A 25,652-nucleotide genomic window follows, 5' to 3' on the forward strand; every position below is an offset into this window, starting at 1 on the left:
CCCCACTTAAGTAGGGATGCCTAGGAACTTGGGCTGGAGGAAGTGCCTTTTTTTCTTTTGTCTTCAAAGCCCCTGCAGAGCCCAGACACTCATCCCAGATTTCATTGTTTCTATATCCAAACAGAGGCACAGCATATCTGAATGCCCCACTCCCACAATGCAGTATCTCCTTTACCCCAGAGGTGAGAGGCTGCACTCCCTGGATTTGAAAGAGCTGGAGACAAAGGGCGAGATCCAGTTACTATCCCAGTATCAGCACCTGAGAAACTCCTTTGCTACAGAGAAATTCCCAGAAACTCACTCAGTTCTTCTCACTGACACAGTAAACAATTACAGGCCAGAGAGCCTACTATCGTGCAAACAAAGTTTATCAGTGCTAAGTTGTAATGGGAGAGCAAAGAAGAGTGGTTAGAACAGGGGTGGCAAATGGCTGGGTGGCCAAAAGAGGTGGCCAGGGGTTCCCCTGTGTGGCAAGAGAGCCACAAGGCCAAGAGAAGAATGTCCTTTTTTTCTGAGGTCTTACATGGTGGGGGTGGATGGAGGTGAAGAAATTACATTTTGATTGGCCGGTAAAGGTGGTGCCAGCTTTCGGGGGAGACATGACTACCCAAACGTAGGTATGAGTGGGCGTCTGTGAGCCCAAATCTTTATCTTCCTCAAGATTCTATTTGTCCATTTTGCATACATGACAGGAGGCAGGCAGTTAACCAAAGTTGTTTTATGGCTTTTTTCTTTGGGCACTGTGGAATCCCTCCCCGTTTCCCTCCCAGGCCTTGGGATGAATGTACGGTCTCAAGGTGTTCCTTCTCCCAGCTAGTGGAGATGATACACACAGACTTTCAAGGGCTTCACTACCCACTACACTATCATAGTTTCACTCGTTTGGGATGCCTGGAAGCCTTGTCAGACTAGACTCAGCATTATTGGGTCAACGTGCAAGCTTTTGCTTCTAGCCTCCCGTATTAAGTTCTTTGTTAGATTATAATGGTGAGGGCCCTGCCTTTATTTCCCTTCTAGCTGCTCATTCCACTGTAACAATATCATGTGTGAGAGATACACCCCCCAGCTGGGGACCTGGCCCGCAACCCAGGCATGTACCCTGACCTGGGATTGAACCAGCAACCTTTTGGTTCACAGGCTAGCAAGCCACTCACTCAGCAAAACTAGCCAGGGATACAAGACTTTCTTAAATCCCTGTCTTGGTAAAGGGAAAGGAACATCTGAATACAAGGTATTTCATTCCATTTCCCTTCATTTTTGCACCAAAAATCTAGATGGAGAATAGAGTTACAATTGAGAGATCCAATCACAGACCTGACTTCTCTGTGCTTGAATTTATATTGAGGCCAGTGACATTGTAAAGGAAAATAAGGCATTTTTTTCTCTTGATCATCGCCCTCAGGTTGGACCAATTGTCAAGGAGACACCCTAGGGTGGGGGGAATGTTGGGGGATGCTTTTGTGCCATCCATTTCATCTCTCTTTTGCCTGGTCAGTGCAGCCGATGACTGAGGCTCCCTGTGCCAGGAGATGGGGCAGCAGATGCAGGGCCAATCCAGTTATTCCTTAGAATTCTATAAACTTTTGTCCCATTCAGCAGTATGATCTGAAATTTTATTTTGAGAAATTTGTAATTTAGATAGGTCAGGATTCTTCCATACATTTTAAAAAGATGAGACTTATGCCCTGGCTGGTGCAGTTCAATAGACTGAGCACTGGCCTGTGAACCAAAGGGTTGCTGGTTCTATTCCCAGTCAGGGCACATGCCTGGGTTGTGGACTGTGTCACCAGTAGTGGGTGTGAGAGAGGCAACCACATACTGATGTTTCTCTCCCATTCTCCCTCCCTTCCCCTCTGTCTAAAATAACTAAATAAAAGATTAAACATATTTGTAAACATATTAGAACAAAATGGTGACTGTCCTTAGATGACAGAAGAAAAGACCCCTTCACAGATCTTATCATAATGCGATTCTCATGGATCCTCCTCCTTCGCACACACAGGACATTTCAAATAACCTTCAGAATATAGATGAAAGTGTATCAGAACTTTGTAGACTCTTGGAGATTTTTACACACCCCCTAAATATTCACTTTAATAATACAAATATGTTTGTACAGGTAGAAACTATTTACTTTTTCTTTAATTAGCAAAGCTTCTCATGTGCTTTAAGCATACAAAATGGGCATAATTCATTCAAGATTTCTCTTTTGTAAGGAGAAAGAAAAATCCTTGAGACATTTCAGGGGCCCATTGAAGCATCTCTAAGACATTTCTAGGTTAGGAAGAAGTCTTTTAGATTTCCGGCCAAGATGGCCACAGTATGTGGAAATACTGTGCCTCCTCGCACAACCAAATTAAGGACAACAAAGATTTAGAAACAAAAACACAACCAGAACAGACAGAAAATTGTATGCAAGTCTGACAACCATTCATCCAGACTGGTAAGAGGGGTAGAGTTGGCGTCCGGTGGAGAGGGGTTGCAGCAGGAAAAGGTGGTGGCTGGCAGACCCGGGGGACTGGATGGCCCAGGGCTAGCAGACCCCTGGCACAGGGAGGAAACGAGCAGACCCATTGAGGCGTGCAAGGCTGTTGGCTGACCGCAGACGCACATTCACACGCAGATAAACCAAGCAAAAACGTGCAGTGAGACAGACTGCGCAACCCGGGGCCCCAGTGATGGGAAATGTAGCCTAAAAGCACCAATTGAAAACACTTGTGGGGGCTGAGGTGCCGGGAGAGACTCCCAGGAGAGTTTGTTGGAGAGACCCACAGGGTCCTAGAACATACACAAGCCCACCCACCCAGGAACCAGCACCAGAAGGGCCAGTAATGATGGAAAGGAAACTGGGACTCAAATCGAGGGAGTGGACCAGAAGGAAGAAAGAAACAACCAAACAGAAAAGAATGAAGAAAAAAAGATGAGGAGAGGCTTAGGAACCTCTGGGACATCTTTAAATGTCCCAACATTCGAATTGTAGGGGTACCAGAAGGGGAAGAGGAAGAACAAGAAGTGGAGAACTTATGTGAACAAATAATAAAGTAGAACTTCCCCAATCTGGCAAAGGAAATAGACTTCCAGGAAGTCCAGGAAACTCAGAGAGTACCAAAGGAGGTACACCCAAGAAGGAACACATCATAATTATATTAGCCAAGATTAAAATGGAGGAGAGAATCCTAGAAGCAGCAAGAGATAAGGGGACAGTCACCTACAAAGCAGTTCCATCAGACTGTCAGTTGATTTCTCAAAAATGACCTTACAGGCAAGAAGGAGCTGGAAAGAAGTATTCCAAGTCATGAAAGGCAAGAACCTACATCCAAAATTGCTCTATCCAGCGAAGCTTTCATTTAGAATGGAAGGGCAGATAAAGAAAGCGCTTCTCAGATAAGGTCAAGTCCAAGGATTTCATCATCACCAAGTCCTTATTATATGAAATGTTAAAGGGACTTATCTAAGAAAAAGAAGATAAAAATATGAACAGTGAAAGGACAGCAAACTCACAGTTATTAACAACCACACCTAAAACAAAATCAAACTAAGCAGACAGCTAGAACAGGAGCAGAGCCACGGATATGGAGATCACATGGAGGGTTAACAACCGGGGACTGGCGGGGGGCGGGGAGAAGGTACAGAGAATAAGTAGCATAGATGATGGGGAAAAATAGACAGGGGGAGGGCAAGATAGTGTGGGAAATGTAGAAGCTAAAGAACTTATGACACATGGACGTGAACTAAAGAGGGGAAATGTGGGTGGGAGGGGCTGTGCAGGGTGGAGGGGAATGAAGGGGGGAAATGGGATAACTGTAAATGGCATAATCAATAAGATATATTATTTAAAAATTACCTGGTTTTTTTTTTACCTGTCTCTCGCATTGGAGGGAGGGACAATCACCTCTACTGCTTCCACAGCCTGCGCAGGATTTGGGGTGTTAAACAGACTCAGCGTACATTTTTATTCTAATTGCCCAGTAGGAAGATTTGTTAAGACTCTCAAAGTTTTAAAGGCCATGAATGAGTTGTGGAAACAAAGAAAGTCTTACACATGTCACATCCCCAAAAGCATTCAAGTGAGAGAAAGAAAAACCCAGTAACAAGAGATGAGATGTGTCCTGAGTGGAATGAGGTTGTCAAAACTGGTGTAATAAATGCTTCAGAGAGAGGACTGTGAGTTATAGAACAAGTACAGAAATGTGCTATGGACATGGTTACCATTTGCCCTCAGGTGGCCTCACCAATGACCTGGGCTAGATTATCTGAGGATAGATTTACCCCACTCAGACAGAAATAAAGAAATCTAAAGAGAAAGTGTGTGGTCGTCTCATGGACCTGTCTACTTCATGCCCTGAAAGTGGTTTTCTCGTCAACTGAGACATTGGCTAGTTGCCCCAGGAATGGATTCACCCCACTGAGGCAGGAGGGTCAATTCCAGAATGGCACAGAGAGGAACACAAACAGAAAGCGTGTCTGCCCCGTGGGCATGTATATCTACTACTCATCTTAAACTCAACCCAGACCAACAAAGGCCAATCTCATGTGGCAGAAGGTAACCTGCAGGTCCTATATCCCATCTGGGTCTTTCTTGATATTTGTTTTGCAACCCCAGAAAATATTTGTTTTCCTCCATAACATTTCTTAATGTATTTTCAGGATATGGTTTGTATTTTCTAATAATAAAAAGTTTATCTGGGAGTACAGTTCTTTAGCAAATATACATTTGCTATCAATATTCCTACAAAGACTGTCATCCATGAAGGTGCTGCAAGTGGACATCTGACTCTGAAAAAAGGTTTTGGATCCAAAGATCTCATCTTTTCGCCAAGAAATAATAATCATTTCACCTGTATTTCCATATGACATTTCTTAATGAATTTTCTAGGCAAGGTCTAGTCCAAAAATCTATTCCAAATTCCAAAGAGTATGACATGTGCTTGGAAGCAAGGATGATGTACCAAATATATATTCGGTGCCAGGATGGCTGCAGCATTGGCTTCAGTGTGGTTTGGGAATGTGGGCATCTGAAACTGAGAGAAGTTTCAGGATTTCACCCCCTTGCTGGTAAATGATGAGAGTCACACTGGTTAATGCAGTGACGGTGTCTCCATGGGACTGGAGATTTTTTCTGGCATAAAAGTTAGGGTGAGAACACTGCAGAAAGGTATGAATGGTGATTAGTAGAGTTATAAAATCAGCATTTTTCTTTTTTTTAGTTTTTCACTTTTTGGTAGTTTTTATTTTTCCTTTTCGATGAATTTATGCCAAATCTCTAAGTATTTTTTGTTTATCTTCTTCAATTTTTTTTCAAATTTTATTCACTTTTTTTGCATTATCATTTAACTCCCTTATACCCATCTCACCCTAAATGAGCATTTTTTAAATAGCAAGAAAACAACAGGCTCTGAAGCCTGAGAACAGGTAAGTCTCAGTGGGTGGTCATTATTGGACAGTGAATTCTAAGAGGTAGGAGTATTTACTTCAACTATAGCTATGCTTGAAACTAGGCTAGCATGAAAGTCTTGTTTTTACAAAGTGTGAGTCCTTTTTATTCATTAGAATTTGATGGGGAAAAGTGAGGTGAGAATGATATGGTAAGGTGTGAGGAGACAAACTTGGAATTGTGGAAAATAGCCATGACATTATGTTTCATTGCTTTCATAATCATTTACTAATTATCTCACTGCTTCAGAGGCTGAACTAGGAATGTGTTATACAGTAGTGATTAAAGAAATGTGATCACAACCAGGGTTGTCCCAAGGTTTTATTGAAGGAGCAGCCAACAATTCAAAAAGTAAATATTCCATGAAATAATACATTGTTAGCTGATCTGTTATGTGGAAACATAAATTGACCAGCACTCTGGGGTGAGAAGCCTTGTGGATCCTGAGGAATTTAAGAACACACATTTAAAGGAGGGGAAAAGGGATTCAACTTAATGGGAAAGATGTTTCATGTACAAGAAAACACTGTAGACAGAGTCTTCCCATGCCAGTAGTTCATCACCACTGTCAGGCCTCTCCTGCGATTTTTGTGCCATTTCCAGGGTGCTGGGGATTATGTTCATGTACAAGTAACTTTTATAATTTCTGGTAAGTTTTAGATTTTTCTCAACTCTGGTACATTACTTAGTTCAATTATTTCAAATTGTACTTTCTAGTTCAGTGTCATGAATGCTCTGAAATTTTCTTTTTTTTTAAAGAGATTTTATTTATTTATTTTTAGAGAGAGGCAAAGGGAGGTAGAAAAAGAGGGAGAGAAACGTGAACACATGGTTGCTTCTTGCACATTCCCTACTGGGGACCTGGCTCTCAATCCAGGCATGTGCCCTGACTAGGAATGGAACCAGCAACCCTTTTGTTCACAGGCTGGCACTCAGCTGGTGAGCCGCACTAGCTAGAGATGCTGAAATTTTCAATAGGAAATGTTTATTACCTAATTATAATGAAATTTAATGTCTATTGCACTTACGCACACCCATAATTACTTGTTACTTATAATGGTTCCTGTGATTTTTGAAGTGTCTGAGCTATACATGGGTCAACTCTCATTATAAATATGTATTTTTTTACCCTAAGTATTATGTATACATATGTTTGTAATCTGAAACATTGAGAATGCCTGAGATATCATATCACCTCAAGTCTTAAATATGTCAGTAAAGAACAAATTCTCTTCCACTATGATAAATACAAATGCATTTACACATTAACAAAGACACCAATCACTGTAACAATTCAGCTCTCTCACTTAAATTATCTTAACTGATAAATTGATGTTCAAGTTATAAATGAACAATAGAATTCCATTTACTGTTTATATTATGTATTGTCTTTTTTCTTTCAAAGTCTTGTCCTACAGTCTTGTGTTATACTTGTTACATACATATATGATGGTGTAAGTAGGTCATTTGTGTAAATATTTTCAGGACTCTACAATGCAGGCATATCTTTTTTATTATGAGTTTCTTTGTTGGGAATCACAGATAATTTGTTTTAATTAAGATGGGCTGAAGCCCTTTATCAGGAAAAGATGATGACTTTCTTTAGCCATATTGGAGAAGCGTTCTTTGTTGGGACCTCGTATTTCCCAATGCCTTTAGCCATGGGTCCTGGTCATTTCTATTGTAGTGATGTGGGTCCAGCCCTCCCTACTCCCGGCCTTGGAGTCTCAGGAAAAGGTGTGGGGAATACCACCACGCCTACCCAATGGGGCGGGAGGCGGGCGGGGGGCACATTTCCGTTGGGGCACACTTGCGGGGACGGGACTTCCGGCGTCCTCCCCGTGGCGGGCAAATTGCTTCAGCCAGAATCCCCTCAATTACGTGCTCAGAAGGTCCAGTTCGCTAGGTGGTGGCAGACATGCCCAGGCGGAGAAGGCTCCAGAGTCGCGGTCCTCAAAGATCATCCGAGAGGAAGAAGGTGGACGACGCTGCCCGGGGGGCCCGCGCCAGGCCCGAGACAACGGTCGCCATGGCGGGGACGGCCTCCTCTCCCGCCACTAAGTCCCGGCCTAGAGCTCAGAGTGCGCTGGCGGCCTCCCTGAGACGCCCGGCTGAGGTAAGTGCGCGTCCCCTCACACCCCCACCCACCTCAAGCGCCTCACCACGGCGAACCCTGCATCCCGTGTGCAGACGCCCTGCAGCCCAAGCTTGGCTGGTGGCTCGGAGACGAAGGCTCATGGGAGAGAGGAGTGTTGTGGTTTCTGAGGACACAGCAAGTACAGTGCAGAGTGGACAGGGCTTATTCGTATCTGAGACTCCCGCGCCGATCTCGGTGAGGATTATTGAAGCAAAGAGCAAAGAGGAGGCAGGGTGGACTTCAGAGCCAATAATTTGGGACTTTATTGGGCTGTGAGATCCAACAGAAAACTGGGGTTGTGCAGGATCCTGCTGGAACATTTCAAGGACTCTGGCTGCCGTAAGCCTAGTTCATGGGCGAGTCTGTTGCAGAAAACCAGGCGCCTGAATGACATAGCGAAGCAGAGAGTAACGAAGGGAGCTTTAGTATGCATGCGGACCCACAGGAGTAGCCTCCCAAAGTCTGGGCAACAAACTTCTATTTCGTTTCCTTTTTACACAGCAGGACAGATGGGGTGAGCGACATGTGGGCTAACAGTTTTCACCTCGTTCAGCAGCCCTTTTTGCAGCGTTTCCAGCCCATTTTCAGGGTTTCCTGCCCAAGGCTGCTGGAGCAGGTTGATATCTGCAGTTTCCGCGCGCCAAGCACGCTTACAGAACCAAAAGTAGAGGTTATTGCCGCAGCTTTAAGAAAATGGCATTTGGCTTTTTCCCTTACAAGTCCAGAGAGATGCCCGTGCTTTGTGCAGCAGGAAGGTGGCAGAACTGAGGGAGTGGACTTGGGGTGTGAAGATGTGAAGGAGGCAGACATTCCACAGTCGTGTGCACAACTAGAGGGAGTGTGAGCTGGAGATCCTGGGCCCTGGTGGGAGGACATGGGGGTGAATCCTAAGCTCGTGTGTGGCTGTGCCTTGGGCGCATGATCTGGGAGACTGTGGCAGGAAGGACGGGAGCCTGTAGTCATGGTCCAGGGCTTCCATGACCTCTGTATGGGGTTCAATACATTGCTGTTGCTGACCATGTTAACATTAATTACTGGGACTCTGAAGAGAGAGCAGCCAGCATTGGCACTAGGGCTTGAGGTCTACACTGAACTGGGGGAGCCCTGGAGGAAATATAGGGAGGGAAAGATTTGTAAGAAGTAATATTGGGCCGGGTGGGGTGGGGTGGGCGTGAATCTCAGGTAGACAGCTCTTCATTCATTCGTCTCCATTGCTACAGGTTGGTGTGACCTTTGCAGACATTGCCCTGTACTTCTCAAGGAAAGAATGGCGTCTCCTTGATGAAGCTCAGAGAAGTCTGTACCTGGATGTGATGCTGGAGAACTTTGAACTTATATCTTCACTGGGTAATGCCTTCACTCTGCCAGTGGTGTAGACCAGGCTTTGCATTTCCTTATGCACCTGTCCTCTAGATGGCACTCTGTCATCATAAGTGGACTGTATGCACTGCTTCCTCTTACAGTTTTCTGAGTAGTTGCTTTCCTTCGTAGGGCTGGTTTATTTGCAATCACTCTTTTCTCCCCCTGCAATACCAGTACCCATTGTAGTGAACTCACAGGGAAGGATTTGTGGTTTGTATTGTTGTGTGAAGACGAATAAATACCACCTAGAGGTATTTATTACAAATAAATTTTGTCACCAATAAATAAGATTTGTGACAAAAAGTATTCTTTTTATTCCTGTTGGTCATCTGTATATACATATTTTGGAAAACTCTACAATTTTGGCTAATGAGTCTGTTGAATCCCTTGTGTATTTTATATATTAATTTCTTTTCCCTGACGGGTACACAGCTTTTCTCATTTGTTTAATTTTGCTTTGTGGATACTGCTGGTTTTTGTTTCTTGTTTTAGAATTTCAATATGGCAGCGCTACATTCAGCAAGTGCAGTGTTGCCAATTTTTCAGTAGATGAAATGCTGGGTACCAGTGGTTATGGATAAATTATTTTTATTTAAGTCATGTAGAGAGTTTTCTTTTTTCTTTTTTTTGGATTAAAGTGTTATTTTGTGAATAGTCTTCATAAATTTATGTGACTTTTCTGACTTGAGGCCACAGTACCTCCAAGCATATTTGTATTTGATGTCCAAGTCTGTTATCCCATCCTGGGGTTAACCTTTTTTTGTTTTTGTTATTATTATTTTTATGATATATTGACTTCTATTTTTAGATAGAGGAGACAGAGGGAGAAAAACAGTGATGTGAGGGAGAAACATTGCTCCTTCCACTCTCTCTCCTGCTCCCATCAGGGACTGAACCCTCACGCCACTGCTGTGCCCTGCCAGGGAGAACGACGGGCTACCTTTAGCTTTGAGGGACAATGACCTTAAAGGGGACACACTGGTCTGATCCACACTGGTCAGGGCTGCCTTTTCATTTCATTATGTTATATGCTGACCTGTGAAGAAGTTTTTTTCATTTGTGGTAGTCCAGCCTGTTTATATTAGCTTTTTTTGCACGGTGGAGGTGGTGGTCACATTCAGAAGATTATTTCAAAAACAAATCTTCAGCCCTAACTGTTGGGACCGAGTCCTGCAAACTGGAAGGTTACCTGTTGGCTTCCAGGTTAGGGCACATGCCTGGGTTGCAGTCCAAGGTCCCAGTTGGTTGTATGTGGGCAGCAACTGATTGATTTTTCTTTCTCACATTGGTGTTTCTCTCCCTCTCTTTCTCTCTCTCTTCCCTTCTTTTGAGAAGTAAGTAAAGACCTTTTAAAAAATAATTATATGATTTTATAAAAAGCAAATGTCTAAAACTTGTCTAGGTTGTCTGAAGCAGTTTTAAATTTCACTACTGACATTGAATTTTTCATGACGTTTGAGCTCATTTTTATCAGTGGTGTCCACAGTTTTTTTGTTTTACATGTGAATGTCCATGTTTTCTAACACTATTTCCTAAGCAAACTATTTTTTCTTTCTCATATGTCTTTTTTTTTGGTCAAAAATTAGTTGAACGTCAGTGCCTGTGCTTATTTCTGTGTTTTTCTTGTGTTCTAGTAGTCTGTATTCATTTTAATGACATACAGTTTGGTTGCTGTGGTTTTGTTGTAGATTGAAGTCAGAAAGTGTGATACCATCAAAATTTGCTTTTTTCCTGTCAGGTGGCCCTCACCATGGAGCTGGTCCTCAACCCAGGCATGTGCCCTGACTAGGAATCTAATTGACATCTTTTCTACTCACAGGCTGTCTTACTCAGTCCACTCAGCCACACCAATCAGTGCTGTTTTATTGTTTACATTTTTCTGTGTATCTGATATTCTCCTATTGTTCTCATGCTGGTTTCTTTTTTAAGTTGGTTCCCTTTGCATTCTCTGGTGGCTCATGGATATTTTTTAATATAATTTATTGATTATGCCATTACAGTTGTCCCATTTCCCCCCCTTCATTCCCCTCCACCCTGCACACCCCCATCATCCCCCCCTTTAGTTTATGTCCATGTGTCACAAATTCTTTAGATTCTATATTTCCCATACTGTTCTTGTCCTCCCCCTGTCTATTTACTACCTACCGTCTATGCTACTTATTCTTTGTACCTTCTCCCCCCTTCTCCTCCTCCAACTCCCCTGTTGTGACCCCTCCATGTGACCTCCATTTCTATGGTTCTGCTCCTGATCTAGCTGTCCTCTTAGTTTGCTTTTTATTTAGGTGTGGTTGTTATAACTGTGAGTTTGCTGTCCTTTCACTGTTCATCTTTTCTATCTTCTTTTTTTTTTAGCTAAGTCCCTTTAACATTTCATATAATAAGGGCTTGGTGATGATGAACTCCTTGAACTTGACCTTATCTGAGAAGCACTTTATCTGTCCTTCCATCCTAAATGAAAGCTTTGTTGGATAGAACAATCTTGCATGTAGGTCCTTGCATTTCATGACTTGAAATACTTCTTTCCAGCTCCTTCTTGTCTGTAAGGCCACTTTTGAGAAATTGGCTGACAGTCTGATGGGAACTCCTTTGTAGGTGACTCTCCCCTTATCTCTTGCAGCTTCTAGGATTCTCTCCTTCATTTTAATCTTGGCTAATGTAATTATAATGTGCCTTGGTGTGTTTTTTTCCTGAGGTCCAACTTCTTTGGGACTCTCTGAGCTTCCTGGATTTCCTGGAAGTCTATTACCTTTGCCAGATTGGGGAAGTTCTTCTTTATTATTTGTTCAAATAAGTTTTCCACTTGTTGCTGTTCCTCTTTTCCTTCTGGTACCCCTATAATTCAGATGTTGGAACATTTAAAGATGTCCTGGAGGTTCCTAAACCTCACCTCATTTTTTTGAATTCTTGTTTCTTCCTTCTTTTCTGTTTGGTCATTTTTTTTTTCTTTCTTCTGGTCCACTTGATTGAATTGAGTCCTAGTTTCCTTTCCATCACTATCGGTTCCCTGTGCATTTCCTTTCATTTCACTTAGTTTAGCCTTCATTTGTCCATCTAATCTGTGACTAAAATCAACCAGTTCTGTGAGTGTCCTGATCACCAGTGTTTTGAACTGTGCATTTGATAGGTTGGCTATCTCTTGGTCGCTTAGAAGTATTGGCTCTGGGGCTTTGAGTTGTTCTTCTTGAGCCATAATTTTTGGTCTGTTTGCCCCTGTTATGTATGAGGGGTGGAGACTTAGATGTTCACCAGGGTGGGGCAACCTGGTAGCTGGGTTGTGATGCTGTATGTGGGAGTGGAGTCAGAGAGGGGCAATGGCGTTTGTTCTGCTCTCTGATTTCAGTCCTGTCTGCTGCTTTGCGCAAGCAAATTGGGCCCTTCTGGTGCTGTTTCCCGGGTGTGTGGGCTTGTGCACCCTCCAGGACCCTGGGGGTCTCTCCAACAAACTCTCTGTGAGCCTGGGAGCCTCTCCTGGCACCTCGACCCCCAAAAGTTTTTCCAATTGGCGCTTTTAGGCTTTAATTCCTGTCTCTGGGGCCCTGGTTTGCCCGGTCTGTCTCACTGCTCGCTTCTTTGCCTGGTTTATCTGCGTGTGAATGTGTGACCGTTGTCAGCCAGCTGCCTTGCGCCCTCACTGGGTCTGCCTGTTGCCTCCCCACGCCTGGGATCTGCCAACTGCCACCTGCACCCCTGGGTCGGTCTGGCCACTTTTTCCTGTGCCACCCCTCTCCACCAGCCACTGACTCCTCCCCTCTTACTGGTCTGGCTGAATGGTTTGTTATTGTCGAACTTCCGTACAGTTCAATTTTCTGTCTGTTTTGGTTGCATTTTTGTTACTAAATCTTTGTTGTCTTTAAACTTGGTTGTGTGAGGAGGCACAGTGTTTCCACCTACGCCTCCATAGAGGGCTCCACTGGCAGCAGAAAGTGGTAGAGTCTCAAAACCACATGGGTCCCCATCTTCAGAGTTCTCAGAAGAGGTAAGTCAGAGCCACCTCTTAAATCATTGGTAGGTGTGGCTCTTCATCTCTTTCTCTAGCTTTTCTGAGCAGGACCTCCTCCAGCTCATGGATATTTTTGAAAGTAAAATTTTGGATTCCTTATCAGACTGTACATTGAAATCCATGTGTTTGTTATCGATTATTGGGAAATTATTACGTTTTGTTGGTAGTTTCCCTGTTTTTAGTATTTCTTTTAATCCTCTATTCATGTCTGTGCATTTGATGAAGCAATAACTCCTTTCAGTTACATGGACTAATTTCTGGCTGGAGAGATAGATTCATCTTCATGTGGATTGCAGGGTGGCTGAGTTGGTGTTGTGTCTCAGTCTTAGACAAGTCCCACCAACCTAGTGTCTGTGGTGCTACATGAACTGAGGGTAGAATAACAAAAAAATGTGCAGGTCAGCCATTGCTTTGTCAGCGTTTCTTTTCAATGACATTCAAGGGTTTTGAAGTCTTTGGTGGCACTGAATTTTTGGTTTTTCATGGACTAGGTTGTGGACAAAGGGATGTGTTTTGGGTTTCATGCCGAGAAACTCTGTAGGGTCCTCTGATTTGTAAATGATGGGGAATTCATGGATATTTCAGAGGCTTCTTTGGTTCTTGAAAACAAAAATTTCCTGTGTTTTTCACAAAACAGTGCACTAAGGCCAACCTGAGTACAGTCACAGCAGTTGACAGATGTAACTGTGACCCTTGTTTTTGACCCTTGCTATATTCAAACTTGTTTGTTAACCCATTTTCCCTGTCTTCTTTTCTGTGCTCTTCTATGTTTTTTGCACATCGCTTTGCTGCTTGTCTTTTGTGTTTGTTTTTATGTATGAATGCTTGTTTATTGAATTTAGAGAGAAAAGGGAAAGGGAGAAAGAGGAAAAATCATCACTTTGTTTTTCCAATTATTTATGCATTCATTGGTTGCTTCTTGTGTGTGCCTTGACCAGGGATCCAACCCACATTCTTGGCTTATCACATCGATGCACTTGCCCTTCAGTCTCCATCTTTTTGGCATCAGGAACCTTTATAGCACAAGGTGGGATGGGTGGCATGGGAGTGTAGGGGGTTAAAGGGATGGGAACTCGGAGGTGCAGCTCAAGTGAGCTTCTTGCTCACCCACTGTGGAAGGGGCCAGGAGAATATAGCAGGACCCCTTTCCTTTGAGGGGAGCTTCACTTGCAGCCCAGTTCCTAAGAGGCTGTGGAGTGGTATGGGTCTTTGGCTGGGATTGGAGACCACTGCTCTAACCAAAACCTAGTCAAGGCTGATTTTCTATTTTTATAATTATATTTATATTCCCCTCCTCCATGACTGATTATGTTTGTAGATAGCCATCTACTTGTTGTGGAAGAAGGGAGAATTCTCCTATTTCTTACTCACCCATCTCGATGAAGTCACTCACATAGACCTTTTCTCTGTGGTCTCTTGTGCTTGTTGTTCTACCACAATGTTGCCCATCCACCTCTTCAGTTCTTCTCTTTCAATTTATATCATGTGTATTCCAGGTAATGGCTCCACTGGGATTAAAGGGGACATTTCCTTTGTGCATTCCAGAAAAAACACAATTCTCTCCATGCAGAGTGGACACAGAGGCTGTCCTCGTTTAGCGAAGTGCTGTTGGAGAGGGTTTGGCACATGGGTTTTGCTAAAGTCATAACTAGGAACCCATTTTGTTGATTCGTATTTTGTTACCATTGCCAGTTCCTCACCCCATTCTAATTATGCTTGTTTATTGTTGACAAAGTGTCAAAGAATCAGTTCTGAGTTATCATTCCTACTCAGATTTTTAGCCCACAGGTAATCTTCACCTATGTAAACTTTGCTCCTCAACCATTTTTTTAAAGATTGTGTATATTTTTAGAGTGAGGGGAAAGGAGGGACAGTAAGAGTGAGAGAAACATGGAACATGTCAGAGGTACATTTATCGGTAGCCTCTTGTGTGCCTCCAACTGGGGGCCTGATGGACAACACATGCCTGTGTCCTTACTAGCAATAGAACCAGTGACCTTTCAGTTTGCAAGCTCACACTCAATGCATTGAGCCACACCAGGCTTGCCTGCTCTCCCCTGCCCTGCCCCGTAGTAGTAGTAGTAGTAGTAGTAGTAGTAGTAGTAGTCCCTGACTATCTACTTCGTGTTTTATCCTTCCCCATAATGTCAACATATACTTGACTAGTGTTTCCTTTTGTTCAGGTTGCTGCTGTGGAGCAGAGGACGTGGACGAACTGATTGAACAAAACGTTTCTGTACGAGTGGTACAGGCAGAGAATCCCAAGGTGGCTTTGTCTTCCCAGAAGAGCCACCCATGTGAGAGTTGTGGGCCAGTGCTGAGATACATTTTCCACTTGACTGAAGAGCAGGAAACACAACCCAGCCAGAAATCACTGCAGTGTGGGGCATGTGCAAAACGATTTTACTTCAGTACAAAGTGTCACCAGCACCAAGAGCACCATGTGAGAGAGAAGCCTTTGAGAAGAGGTGTGGACAGGCTCCTCCTTGCAGAGGGCTGCAATGTCAGTGTGTCCCAGAAGCTTTTTACCTGTGGGGAGGTTGGACAGGACATCCTTACTGAGTCAAAACATCTCCAACAAGAGGCTACTCGCACCAGGGACAGGCCAAATGGAATCTGGGCATCTAGAGACACTACTCAAGGCAGAGAAAATTATTTCACCCTGAGTGAGTATAAAAAAGCCCTTGGCTGCAACCATGCATATGTTCAAAAGAAGGGTGTCCATATTGGAAGACAGTGTTTTGTGTGTCATGATGGTGGAAAAAATGTCTCCAGAATTTGTAGGTTTTGTTATTGTCAGAGAGTTCCCAGTGGAGAAAAGTCACATCAGTGCAGTGAATGTGGAAAATCTTTTACAAAACTGTCTCAACTACATCGTCATCAGACAGTTCACACTGCAGAAAGGCCTTATCAGTGCCTCATATGTGAGAAGTCTTTTAAAAGAAGAAATAGCCTGTATGTACATGGGAAAATTCACACTGGAGATAAGTCTCATGTGTGTGATCAGTGTGGGAAAATTTTTAATAGACGAGATAATCTCCTTTCTCATCAGAGACTTCACACTGGAAAAAGGCCTTATCAGTGCAGTGAATGTGGGAAATCTTTTTTCCGAAAGACTTCACTTCATTGTCATCAGAGAGTTCACAACGGAGAAGGGCCTTATGAATGCAGTGAGTGTGGGAAATCTTATCAGAGTAAAAGAGGACTTTGCTCTCATAAGAGACTTCACACAGGAAAAAGGCCTCATGAGTGCAGCGAATGTGGGAAATCATTCTTTCAAAAGAGTGCACTTTGTTCTCATCAGAGACTTCATACTGGAGGCAGGACTTATGAATGTAGTGAATGTGGGAAGTCTTTTCAGAGTAAAATTGGCCTTTACTCTCATAAAAGTCTTCACAGTGGCGAAAGGCCCTATGAGTGCAGCAAATGTGGGAAATCTTTCTTCCAAAAGAACGCACTTCATCGTCATGAGAGAGTTCATACTGGAGAAAGGCCTTATGGGTGCAGTGAATGTGGGAAATCTTTCTCCCAAAAGTGTATACTTCGTTTTCATCAGAGACTTCACACTGGAGAAAGGCTGTATGAATGCACTGACTGTGGGAAATCTTTCCTCCGAAAAAGTGGACTTCATTGTCATCAGAATATTCACACAGGAGAAAAGCCTTATGTGTGCAATGAATGTGGGAAATCTTATTACAGTAAAACTGGCCTTCGTCGTCATCAGAGTCTTCACACAGGAGAAAGGCCTTATGTGTGCAGTGAATGTGGGAAATCTTACTACAGTAAAACTGGCCTTGGTCGTCATCAGATTCTTCACACAGGAGAAAGGCCTTATGAGTGCAGTAAATGTGGGAAATCTTACCGCAGTAGCTCAGGCCTACGTTATCATCAGAATTTTCACACAGGAGAGAAGCCTTATGAGTGCAGTAAATGTGGGAAATCTTACCGCAGTAAAATTGGCCTGCGCTATCATGAGAGATTTCACACAGGAGAAAAGCCTTATGAGTGCAGTGAATGTCGGAAATCTTATTGCAATAAAATTAGCCTGCGCCATCATGAGAGATTACACACAGGAGAAAGGCATTATTAGTACAGTGAATGTGCAGAAAGTCTTAGATCTTAAGACATGTACACGATTTTACTTTCATGGTAAAAATAAAAGGGTATTCTGTGAAGCCTTGTTTGAATCCAATCTCAGGAGCATCAGCAGTTAGGAGGTTCAACATAAAAACCTTTCATTTGTGAAGCCTGTGTGTCCATGTTGCACTTTCTTGATTTACCCAGGTGGTTTGCCAAATCCATGTCCATGCATATTTCTGCTGAAGGTATATCCTGTGTACCACCTATAAGGCTCCAAGAGATTCCATGAGTCATCGTGCTTGATGTGGTTAGAAAAGGTAACTGTTCTGTTATTTGTTGGAGAAAATTAGGAGTAGCCTAGGTTTTTAGGTTTCTTTTCCTTGTACTCTCACTACTCGGCGCAGTGATGTGACTCAATGTGGCCCAGAAAACATCATCTGAATTCAGATGTCAGCTTGTAGGAGGACTGCATTTTTGAGGGACATGCTTTTTTTACATAACCAGTGATCATTTTTGAGTGTGTAGATCACCAGTGCAGGAACTTCCAGGCTGATCTCCCTTCGCTTGGTAAAATAACGGAGGACTTTTTTCCCAAGTCTTCTTTAAACTTGGATGCTCTGCTTATTGTGTGTGGTAGTTTATAAAGAGTTTTGGTCCTCACACACATCAAGATGTGAAGAACTTTCATGTGTGTCTCAACTTTCTCTGCTTCTGTGGAGACAGTTTAGTGCAGAAATCCACTCAGTGGTTTTTGCCAGAGTTGCATTCTTGCTCATATTCCCCCCCAGGCAAGACTGGGATTTGTAGTTCTTATGAGAATCTTCAATGCTGTGAGTTTAAGGAGACATGGTCTTCACTGCAAAGAAGGGGTAGGTATGACAACCTCAATATGTCTGGGAACAGCATGATTTTTTTTTTCATATAAAGGGTGGCAGTATTGCAGGGAATCTCTGGCCCAGTCCTTGGAAAGGGCCATGTGCCATAATGTCTGCAGTTCCATGGCGGATGGTCAAGTGGTAGCACCACAGAGGTGAGGGAAATGATTACAAGAGAAACACTGCTGTGACAGGTCCTGGAGGAGTCTGAGGAAACTAGACAGAATGTGTATTTTCTCAGCGTGCATCCAGAAACATTTCTGAGAAAAAGACCGCAGGATCAGTGTGTACACAAATCACAGGAGCTGCAGGAATCTGTTGATTTTGTCATTGTCATTAAATACAATCAAAAGGTTTTATGGCCCTGGCCAGGTTGCCCAGTTGATTAGAACATCATCTTGATATGTGAAGGTTCTGATTTCAATTCTTGGTCAGGACAGGTACAAGAAATAACAAATGAATGCACACGTAAGTGGAACTACAAATCCAAATTTCTTTTTCTCTCTCCCCCTCTCCCTCTCTCTGCCCGCCCCTTTCTCCTTCTCCCTCTCTCCTCTCCATTTCTGTTTCTCTCTAAAACGAATACAAATTTTTAAAGAGTTTGTGAATTTTTGTCACCTCTGAGATATTCATGTTGGAGCCACTAGCGCCCTGGTAGAAAAAAGAATGAAGAAAAAGCGAATCTATGTTCAGGGATGTAGCTATTTTGACCCAACCAGCAATGCTGTTGCTTTCAGTGATGTTTTTACTTTTTGCTTTATTTGCTGTTACTGAGGCAAAGTGTCACACAGAGCACATGAAGAAATGAATTGAATATAGAGTTGCTAAGCCTATTTTCAAAGTGAGTTGCTTGTACAGATTTTAAATATATTGATCTACTTTTAAAATGTTACAATTAGTAAACATATTTCAAGTATAATGGTTGATCAGTCTTCACTTATACATGACATTGAAACCATCACCATTGTCATAGTACTGACCATTACTGTTTCTGGGAATTTACCTTCTGGCCATTTTAATCTCTCCTACCCCTCACTACTCTGGAAGTAAACAATGATTTTTGTTCCATTCTAATAAATAGTTTCTAATTTCTTAATTTTAGATGGTGCAAATACCATTCTGCTATCATATACATTGCATATGTATTTGGAGATTTCTTAATGATATATTAATGGCTCATCTGCTTTTGCTGAGAAATAATTCTGTTTTAAGTATATTTTATTGATTATTCTCTTAACGTCCCATTTCTTGTCCCCTTTCTTTCTCTATACCCTGTACCCCACTCTCACCAGCATTCCCCCTCCCCCTTAGTTCATGTCCATGGGTCATATCATTTCTTTGGCTTCTCCATTTCCTATACCATTCTTAGTGCTGAAACTGGTGCAGCTGGATGGGTCAGGTCGAGAGGGAAGGCCACGGGAGATTAAGAAATAAAGAGATGAGTGGAAGTGGGGTCAGGTGGAGTCCCTTCTCAAGACTTGGGGCAGCAGATGCAGGGCCAGTTCAGTTATTGCTTAGAGTTTTATAAATTTGTTTATTGGTATGATCTGAAATTTTATTTTTAGAAAATGATTTGGAATAGGTCAGAGCTCTTCCATGGATTTGTAAATGTTGAGACTTATTTGTAAACGGGTGAGAACAAAACAGCAGCTGTCTTTAGATGACAAAAAATAAATGACCTGCTTATAGGTCTGATTCCAATGTGATTCTCGGGGATCTCCCTCTTTTGCACACAACACCACATCCCAATCACTTTCTGAACATGGGTGGGCACTGTTAGACTCTTGGAGATTTACATACCCTGTAGAATGTTTGTTACTAATAAAAACGTACACATAGAACCTAGTTACTGCCTCTTTAATTTGAAAATTTTCTCATGTGCTTTAAGCATAGGAAATAGGCCTAATTTGTCCAAAATTCCTCTTTCGTAAGGAGAAAGAATTAATTCTTGAGATATTTCAGGGACCCACTGAAATATCTCCAAGACATTTCTAGGTTAAGAAGGAGTCTTTTATATAAAAAATTTCAATTCCAAGATGCTTGTGAAACTTAATCTACCAAAGGATCATATATTGTTATGAAACAATATTTGATATTCTATTTAGTTAAGGTTATAATGAAATATATGAAACAATACATGCTGGCAAAATTTCAGTTCCTAGGGTAGAGAGAAATAATTTTCTTGAAATTTGACCAAGTATCTGATTACCACACTATGACACCTAAATGTTCTAATAAAACAGAATCTGACCTTTCTAGGCAGATGCAAGAACTTCTTCCCAATTCACATACTGAAAGAGAGCCATGTAAATTCTGTGTTAGCTTACTTTTCATATTTAGATTCATTTACCTAAATTCATTATTAAGGTTATGTGTAAAATTTCCAGATCTCTTCATAAAGCTTCTTTAACTTATTATATAAACCATGTGCCACTTACATAGTCCTTTTGCTTTGTTTCTTCTTAAGTCATCGAGAAATAACCAACTTTAGAAAAATTTGTTCTCTTCAACAAATATTTTCACATTTTGTATCTCTTATTGCCAAACTGTATGTTACTCAGGAATTCCAAACCAGGCAGCTACACTGCTCTTGTGTTTATGATATTCTGAAAAAAACAAAAAAAAACCCAAAAAAAACCACCCAAAGGACCAGCAGAGGTGCCCATGCTGTGGACATGACATTTATTACTCACATTACAGGGAAGCTCACCAATGGTGGCAGATTGTTGCAAGACAGACTGGACCCTGCATGCAGCCTTGCTTCTACTTGTAGGTCTAGGGAGGGAGCAGTGGTAGCCAGAAGGGAGCCACGGTGGTAGCCTGTGAGAATGCTACAGGGTGGTGATAAACACAGGGGCCTTCAGAAGGCTGGGTTCTTGCTCCTTAAGGCTGCTAGCCAGGCAGCCACCTGTTCTGAGTTGAAGGAGCCATATCTTGAGCTACCCTACACACCATGCAAACATTACCCCTCCACCTCACAATCTTTGCATTAGTTATTTTGGAAGAGAAGTCCTTGGGTGGTGAGAGCATTGGTGCATTGAATCTCCCTACTACAAATACAGTACTGGCTATACCTCAAGAGGAGCAGAAGGCAGAGGCTGAGAATGCCAAGGAGGACATGACTTTTGTCTTTCCCTGACCAGACAATGCTCACGATTTTTGACAGAAACCAGGTCCCTGCCTCTTACTGAAGTCTCTCCCTGACTGATGAAAGGGAGACAAGGGAATGGGATCTGAGCCTGGAATGGAGAGGCTGTTAGCTGATTCTCCCGAAGTAGGGATAGGTTGGAATCCCCAAAGCAGCATCACCTTGTTAGGGAATTTTTGTGTCCAACTCAACCATCTGCTAACAGGTTCATTCAGCCAACAATTGAGTCTCACTTCAGGAGGTGGTGATGCAGACAGGCTTCTAAAGTGAGTGCTGTATTGTGTCAACAAAAGCATTGTTTAGGTTGGTAAATATATTTCATAACTTCTAGAAGTTCTGAGTCCTCCATTGTTAAATCATATTTGTAATTTTGAGACATCTTGCTTTTTTTAAAGATTTTATTTATTTTTAGAGAGAGGGGAATGGAGGGAGAAAGAGAGGGAGAGAAGTAGTGTGTGGATGGCTTTCACACACTCCCTACTGGGGACCTGGCCCACAACTCAGGCATGGGCGCTGACTGGGAAGTGAAAAACAATCCCTTGGTTCACAGGCCCACGTTCAATCCACGGAGCTACACCAGTCAGGGCTCACCTAAATTTTTTATCTTAACTGATAAATTGATGTTCAAAATAGCTGAACAATAGAATTCCATTAATGTTTATGTTATGTATTTAGTTCTTTTTTCTGTCAAAGACTTGTGCTGCAGTCTTGTGTTATACTTGTCACATACATATATGATGGTGTAAGTAGGTCATTTTTGTATTTTCAGGACTGTGTAATGGAGGCATACCTTTTGTATTATGACTCCCTGTGTTGAGCAAACAGATAATTTGTTGTAATTAACATGGACTCAAGCCCCTTCACCAGGAAAAGATGACGACTTTCTTTAGCCACGTGCAAGAAGAGTTTTTCATGGGACCTAGCATTTCCTGGCGCCTTTTGCCATGGGTCTTGGTCATTTCTACTGTAGTGTTGTGGGACAACCCCTAGTCGCCGCCTTGGAGTCTCAGGAAACGTTGCGGGGGAAATACCAACGCGCCAACCCAATGGCTGGGGGAGGGGGTCGTAAAAGTCATTTCCGTTGGGACAGTTGCTGGGGCGGGACTTCCGGCGTCCTCCTCACGTGGGCAATTTGCTTCAGGCAGAATTGGCTCAGTTACTTACTCGGGAGGTCCACTTCACTGGGTGCTGTCGGAGATGCCTGGGCGGGGAAGGCGCCAGAATCGCGGTCCACAAAGATCATCCGAGAGAAAAAAGGTGGACGACGCTGCCCGGGGGGCCCGCGCCAGGGCCGAGACAGCGGTCGCCATGACAGAGGCGGCCGCCTCTCCCGCAGCTACCGCCCAGCCTCCAGCTCAGAGTTCGCTGGCGGCCTCCTTGAGACGCCCGGCTGGGGTAAGTGCGCGTCCCCTCACACCCCCACCCACCTCTAGCGCCTCACCACGGCGAACCCTGCATCCCGTGTGTGGACGCCTTGCAGCCCAAGCTTGGCGGGTGGGTCGGAGACGAAGGCTCATCGGAGAGAAGGAGGGTTGTGGTTTCTGAGGACACAGCAAGTACAGTGCAGAGTGGACAGGGCTTATTTGTATCTGAGACTCCCCCGCCGATCTCGGTGAGGATTATTGAAGCAGAGAGCAAAGAGGAGGCAGGGTGGACTTCAGAGCCAATAATTTGGGACTTTATTGGGCTGTGAGATCCAACAGAAAACTGGGGTTGTGCAGGATCCTGCTGGAACATTTCAAGGACTCTTTGGCTGCCGTAAGCCTAGTTCGTGGATGAGTGCGGAGAAATGCCTGTGGTGTGTGCAGCAGGAAGGTGGCAGAACTGAGGGCGTGGACCTGGGGTGTGAAGATGTGCAGGAGGCAGACCTTGCACAATGGTGTGCACACCTAGAGGAAGTGTGTGCTGTAGATCGTGGGCCCTGGTGGGAGGATATGGGGCTGAATCTTAAGCTCATGTTTGCCTGTGCTTTGTAGGCGTGATCTGGGAGACTGTGGCAGGAAGGATGGGAGCCTGTATGTGTCGGTCGCCAGACTGCTGTAGTTGAAAGTGGTAACAGTAATTAATGGGACTAGCGCTGACCTCAGGACCTGATGTCCACACTGAACTGGGCAGCCCTGGACGAAATACAGCGAGGGGAAGATTTGTGAGAAGTAATATCCGGGGGGGGGGGGGGGGGGGTATTCTCAGATAGACAGCTCTTCATTCATTTGTCTCCGTTGTGACAGGTTGGCCTGACCTTTGCGGACATTGCCCTGTACTTCTCCAGGGAAGAATGGAGTCTCCTCAGTGAAGCTCAGAGACGCCTGTACCTGGATGTGATGCTGGAGAACTTTGAACTTATATCTTCACTGGGTAATGCCTTCACTCTGCCAGTGGTGTGGGCCAGGCTTTGCATTTCCCTATGCCCCCTATTTTCTAGGGAGTACTCTCTCCTCATTCGTGGACTATAACCACTGCTTGATTTTTTTCTGAGCAGTTCCTTTTTTTGGTAGGGCTGCTTTGCACCACTCTTCTCCCCCTGCAATACCAGTCCCTGTTGTTCTAAACCCTCAGGGAAAGATTTGTGGTTTGTCATGTTTCGTGGAGACTAATAAATACCAGCTTGATTTGTGACAAAAAAATTTTTTTGTATTCCTTTTGGTTATTTGTATATAAATATTTTGGCGAATTGTCTCTATAATTTTGGCTAATGAGTATTTTGAGTCCCTTGTATATTTATACATTAATTTCTTTCCCCCAACTGGTACACAGCTTTTTTCTCATTTGTTTAATTGTCTCATTTGTTTTAATTCATTTTTCTCATTTGTTTAATTTCTGTTTGCAGATACTGCTTTTAGGGATAAATTATTTTTTTTAAATATTTTAATTATTTTTAAAAAATATTTTATTTATTTTTAGAGAGAGGGAAAGGGGAGGAGAAAGTGTGGGAGAGAAACATGAATGTGTGGTTACCCCTACTGGGGACCCGGCCTGCAACCCAGGCATGCGCCCCGAGTGGGAACCGAACTGGCAACCGTTTGCTTCACAGGCCCATGCTCAATCCACAGAGCTACACTAGCCAGGGCGGGGATAAATTATTTTTAATTAAGTTATGTAGAGGGTTTTCATTTTCTATTTTTTAAAATTAAAGTGTTACTTTGTTAATAGCCTTCATAAATTTATGTGACTTTTTCTGACCTGAACCCACAATATCTCCCAGCCTTATTTTTATATGGTTTGCAAGTTTTTCTGCCATCCTGAGATTGCCTTTTTTCTTTTATTATTATTATTATTACTATTATTAAAATTTTATTATAATGATATTATATTGACTTTTATTTTTAGATAGAGGAGAAGGGAGGAATAAAACCGCGATATGAGAGAGAAACATTGCTCCTTCCCTCTCTCTCCTGCCCCAACTGGGAACTGAACCCACAGTCTACTTGTGTGCCCTGACAAAGAATCTAACAGGCCACTTTTAGCTTTGAGGGACAATGTCCAACCCTCTGAGCTACAATGGTCAGGGCTGCCTTTTCATTTCATTATGTTAAGTGCTGACCTGTGAAGAAGCTTTTTCATTTGTCTTAGTCCAGACTGTTTATCTTTGCTTTTTGCTTGGTGGTATTGTTACATTCAGAATATTATTTCAAAAACAAATCCTCAGCCCTGACTGCAGGGCCTAAGTCCTTCAAACTGGAAGGTCACCTGTTGGAGTCAAGGTCGGGGCCTGAACTGCACTCCGGGTTCCCAGTTGCTTGGGTGTGGGAGGCAGCAGATCAATTTTTCTTTCTCACTTGGTGTTTCTCTCCCTCTCTTTCTCTCTTCCCTTCTTTTGAGAAGAAAAGTAAGTAAAACACTTTTAAAAATAATACAGATTTTAAAAAAAACTAAATCTCTAAAACTTCTTTAGGTTATCTGAAGGAGTTTTAAGTTTTAGGACTAACATTGAATTTTTCATGAAGTTCCAGCTAATTTTTCAAAAAAAAAATTTTATTGATATGCTGTTACAGTTGTCCCATTATCCCCCCTTTATTCCCCTCTGCCCTGTACTCCCCCTCCCAACCACATTTCCCCCCATAGCTCATGTCCATGAGTCATACATGGACATGTCCATACATGTCCATATACGTTCTTTGGCTTCTACATTTCCTATACTATTCTTAAGTTCCCCTTGTCTATTTTGTATCTACCATTTATGCTACTTATTCTCTGTACCTTTTCCTTCTCTCTCCCCTTCCCACTCGCATGTTGATAACCCTCCATGTGATCTCTATTGCCGGGGTTCTGTTCGTGTTCTAGTTGTTTGCTTAGTTTGTTTTTGTTTTTGTTTTGGGTGTGGTTAATAACTATGAGTTCCTTGTCATTTTACTATTTATATTTTTTATCTTTTTTTAGATAAGTCAATATTACACTTCATATTATTATAAGGGCTTGGTGATGATTAACTTCTTTAACTTGACCTTATCAGAGAAGCATTTTATCTGTCTATCCATTCTAAATGAAAGCTTTGCTGGATAGAGTCATCTTGGATATAGGTCCTTGCCTTTCATTACTGGGAATACTTCTTTCTAGTCCCTTCTTGCCTGTAAGGTCACTTTTGAGAAATCAGCTGACAGTCTTATGGGAACTCCTTT

At 42.9% G+C, this 25,652-nt stretch overlaps 2 protein-coding genes across 2 annotated transcripts; both read left to right on the plus strand.

Moving 5' to 3' along the window:
* Positions 1 to 7,275: 7,275 nt before the first annotated feature.
* Positions 7,276 to 19,708, plus strand: LOC119056622 (zinc finger protein 256-like). Its single transcript, XM_037155099.2, has 3 exons — positions 7,276 to 7,550; positions 8,792 to 8,918; positions 15,117 to 19,708. Exons 1-3 carry the CDS (start codon positions 7,353 to 7,355, stop codon positions 17,021 to 17,023), a joined length of 2,232 nt encoding a protein of 743 aa, XP_037010994.2. The 5' UTR covers positions 7,276 to 7,352; the 3' UTR covers positions 17,024 to 19,708.
* Positions 19,709 to 22,140: 2,432 nt separating this feature from the next.
* LOC119056621 (zinc finger protein 772-like) lies at positions 22,141 to 23,651 on the plus strand. Its single transcript, XM_053668856.1, has 2 exons — positions 22,141 to 22,431; positions 23,265 to 23,651. The coding sequence occupies exons 1-2, from the start codon at positions 22,234 to 22,236 to the stop codon at positions 23,487 to 23,489; spliced, it is 423 nt and encodes a 140-aa protein (XP_053524831.1). The 5' UTR covers positions 22,141 to 22,233; the 3' UTR covers positions 23,490 to 23,651.
* Positions 23,652 to 25,652: the final 2,001 nt, after the last annotated feature.

Source organism: Artibeus jamaicensis, unplaced genomic scaffold (assembly GCF_021234435.1).
Source record: "Artibeus jamaicensis isolate MK-2021 breed Jamaican fruit bat unplaced genomic scaffold, CSHL_Jam_final contig_1526, whole genome shotgun sequence".
NCBI lineage: Eukaryota > Metazoa > Chordata > Mammalia > Chiroptera > Phyllostomidae > Artibeus > Artibeus jamaicensis.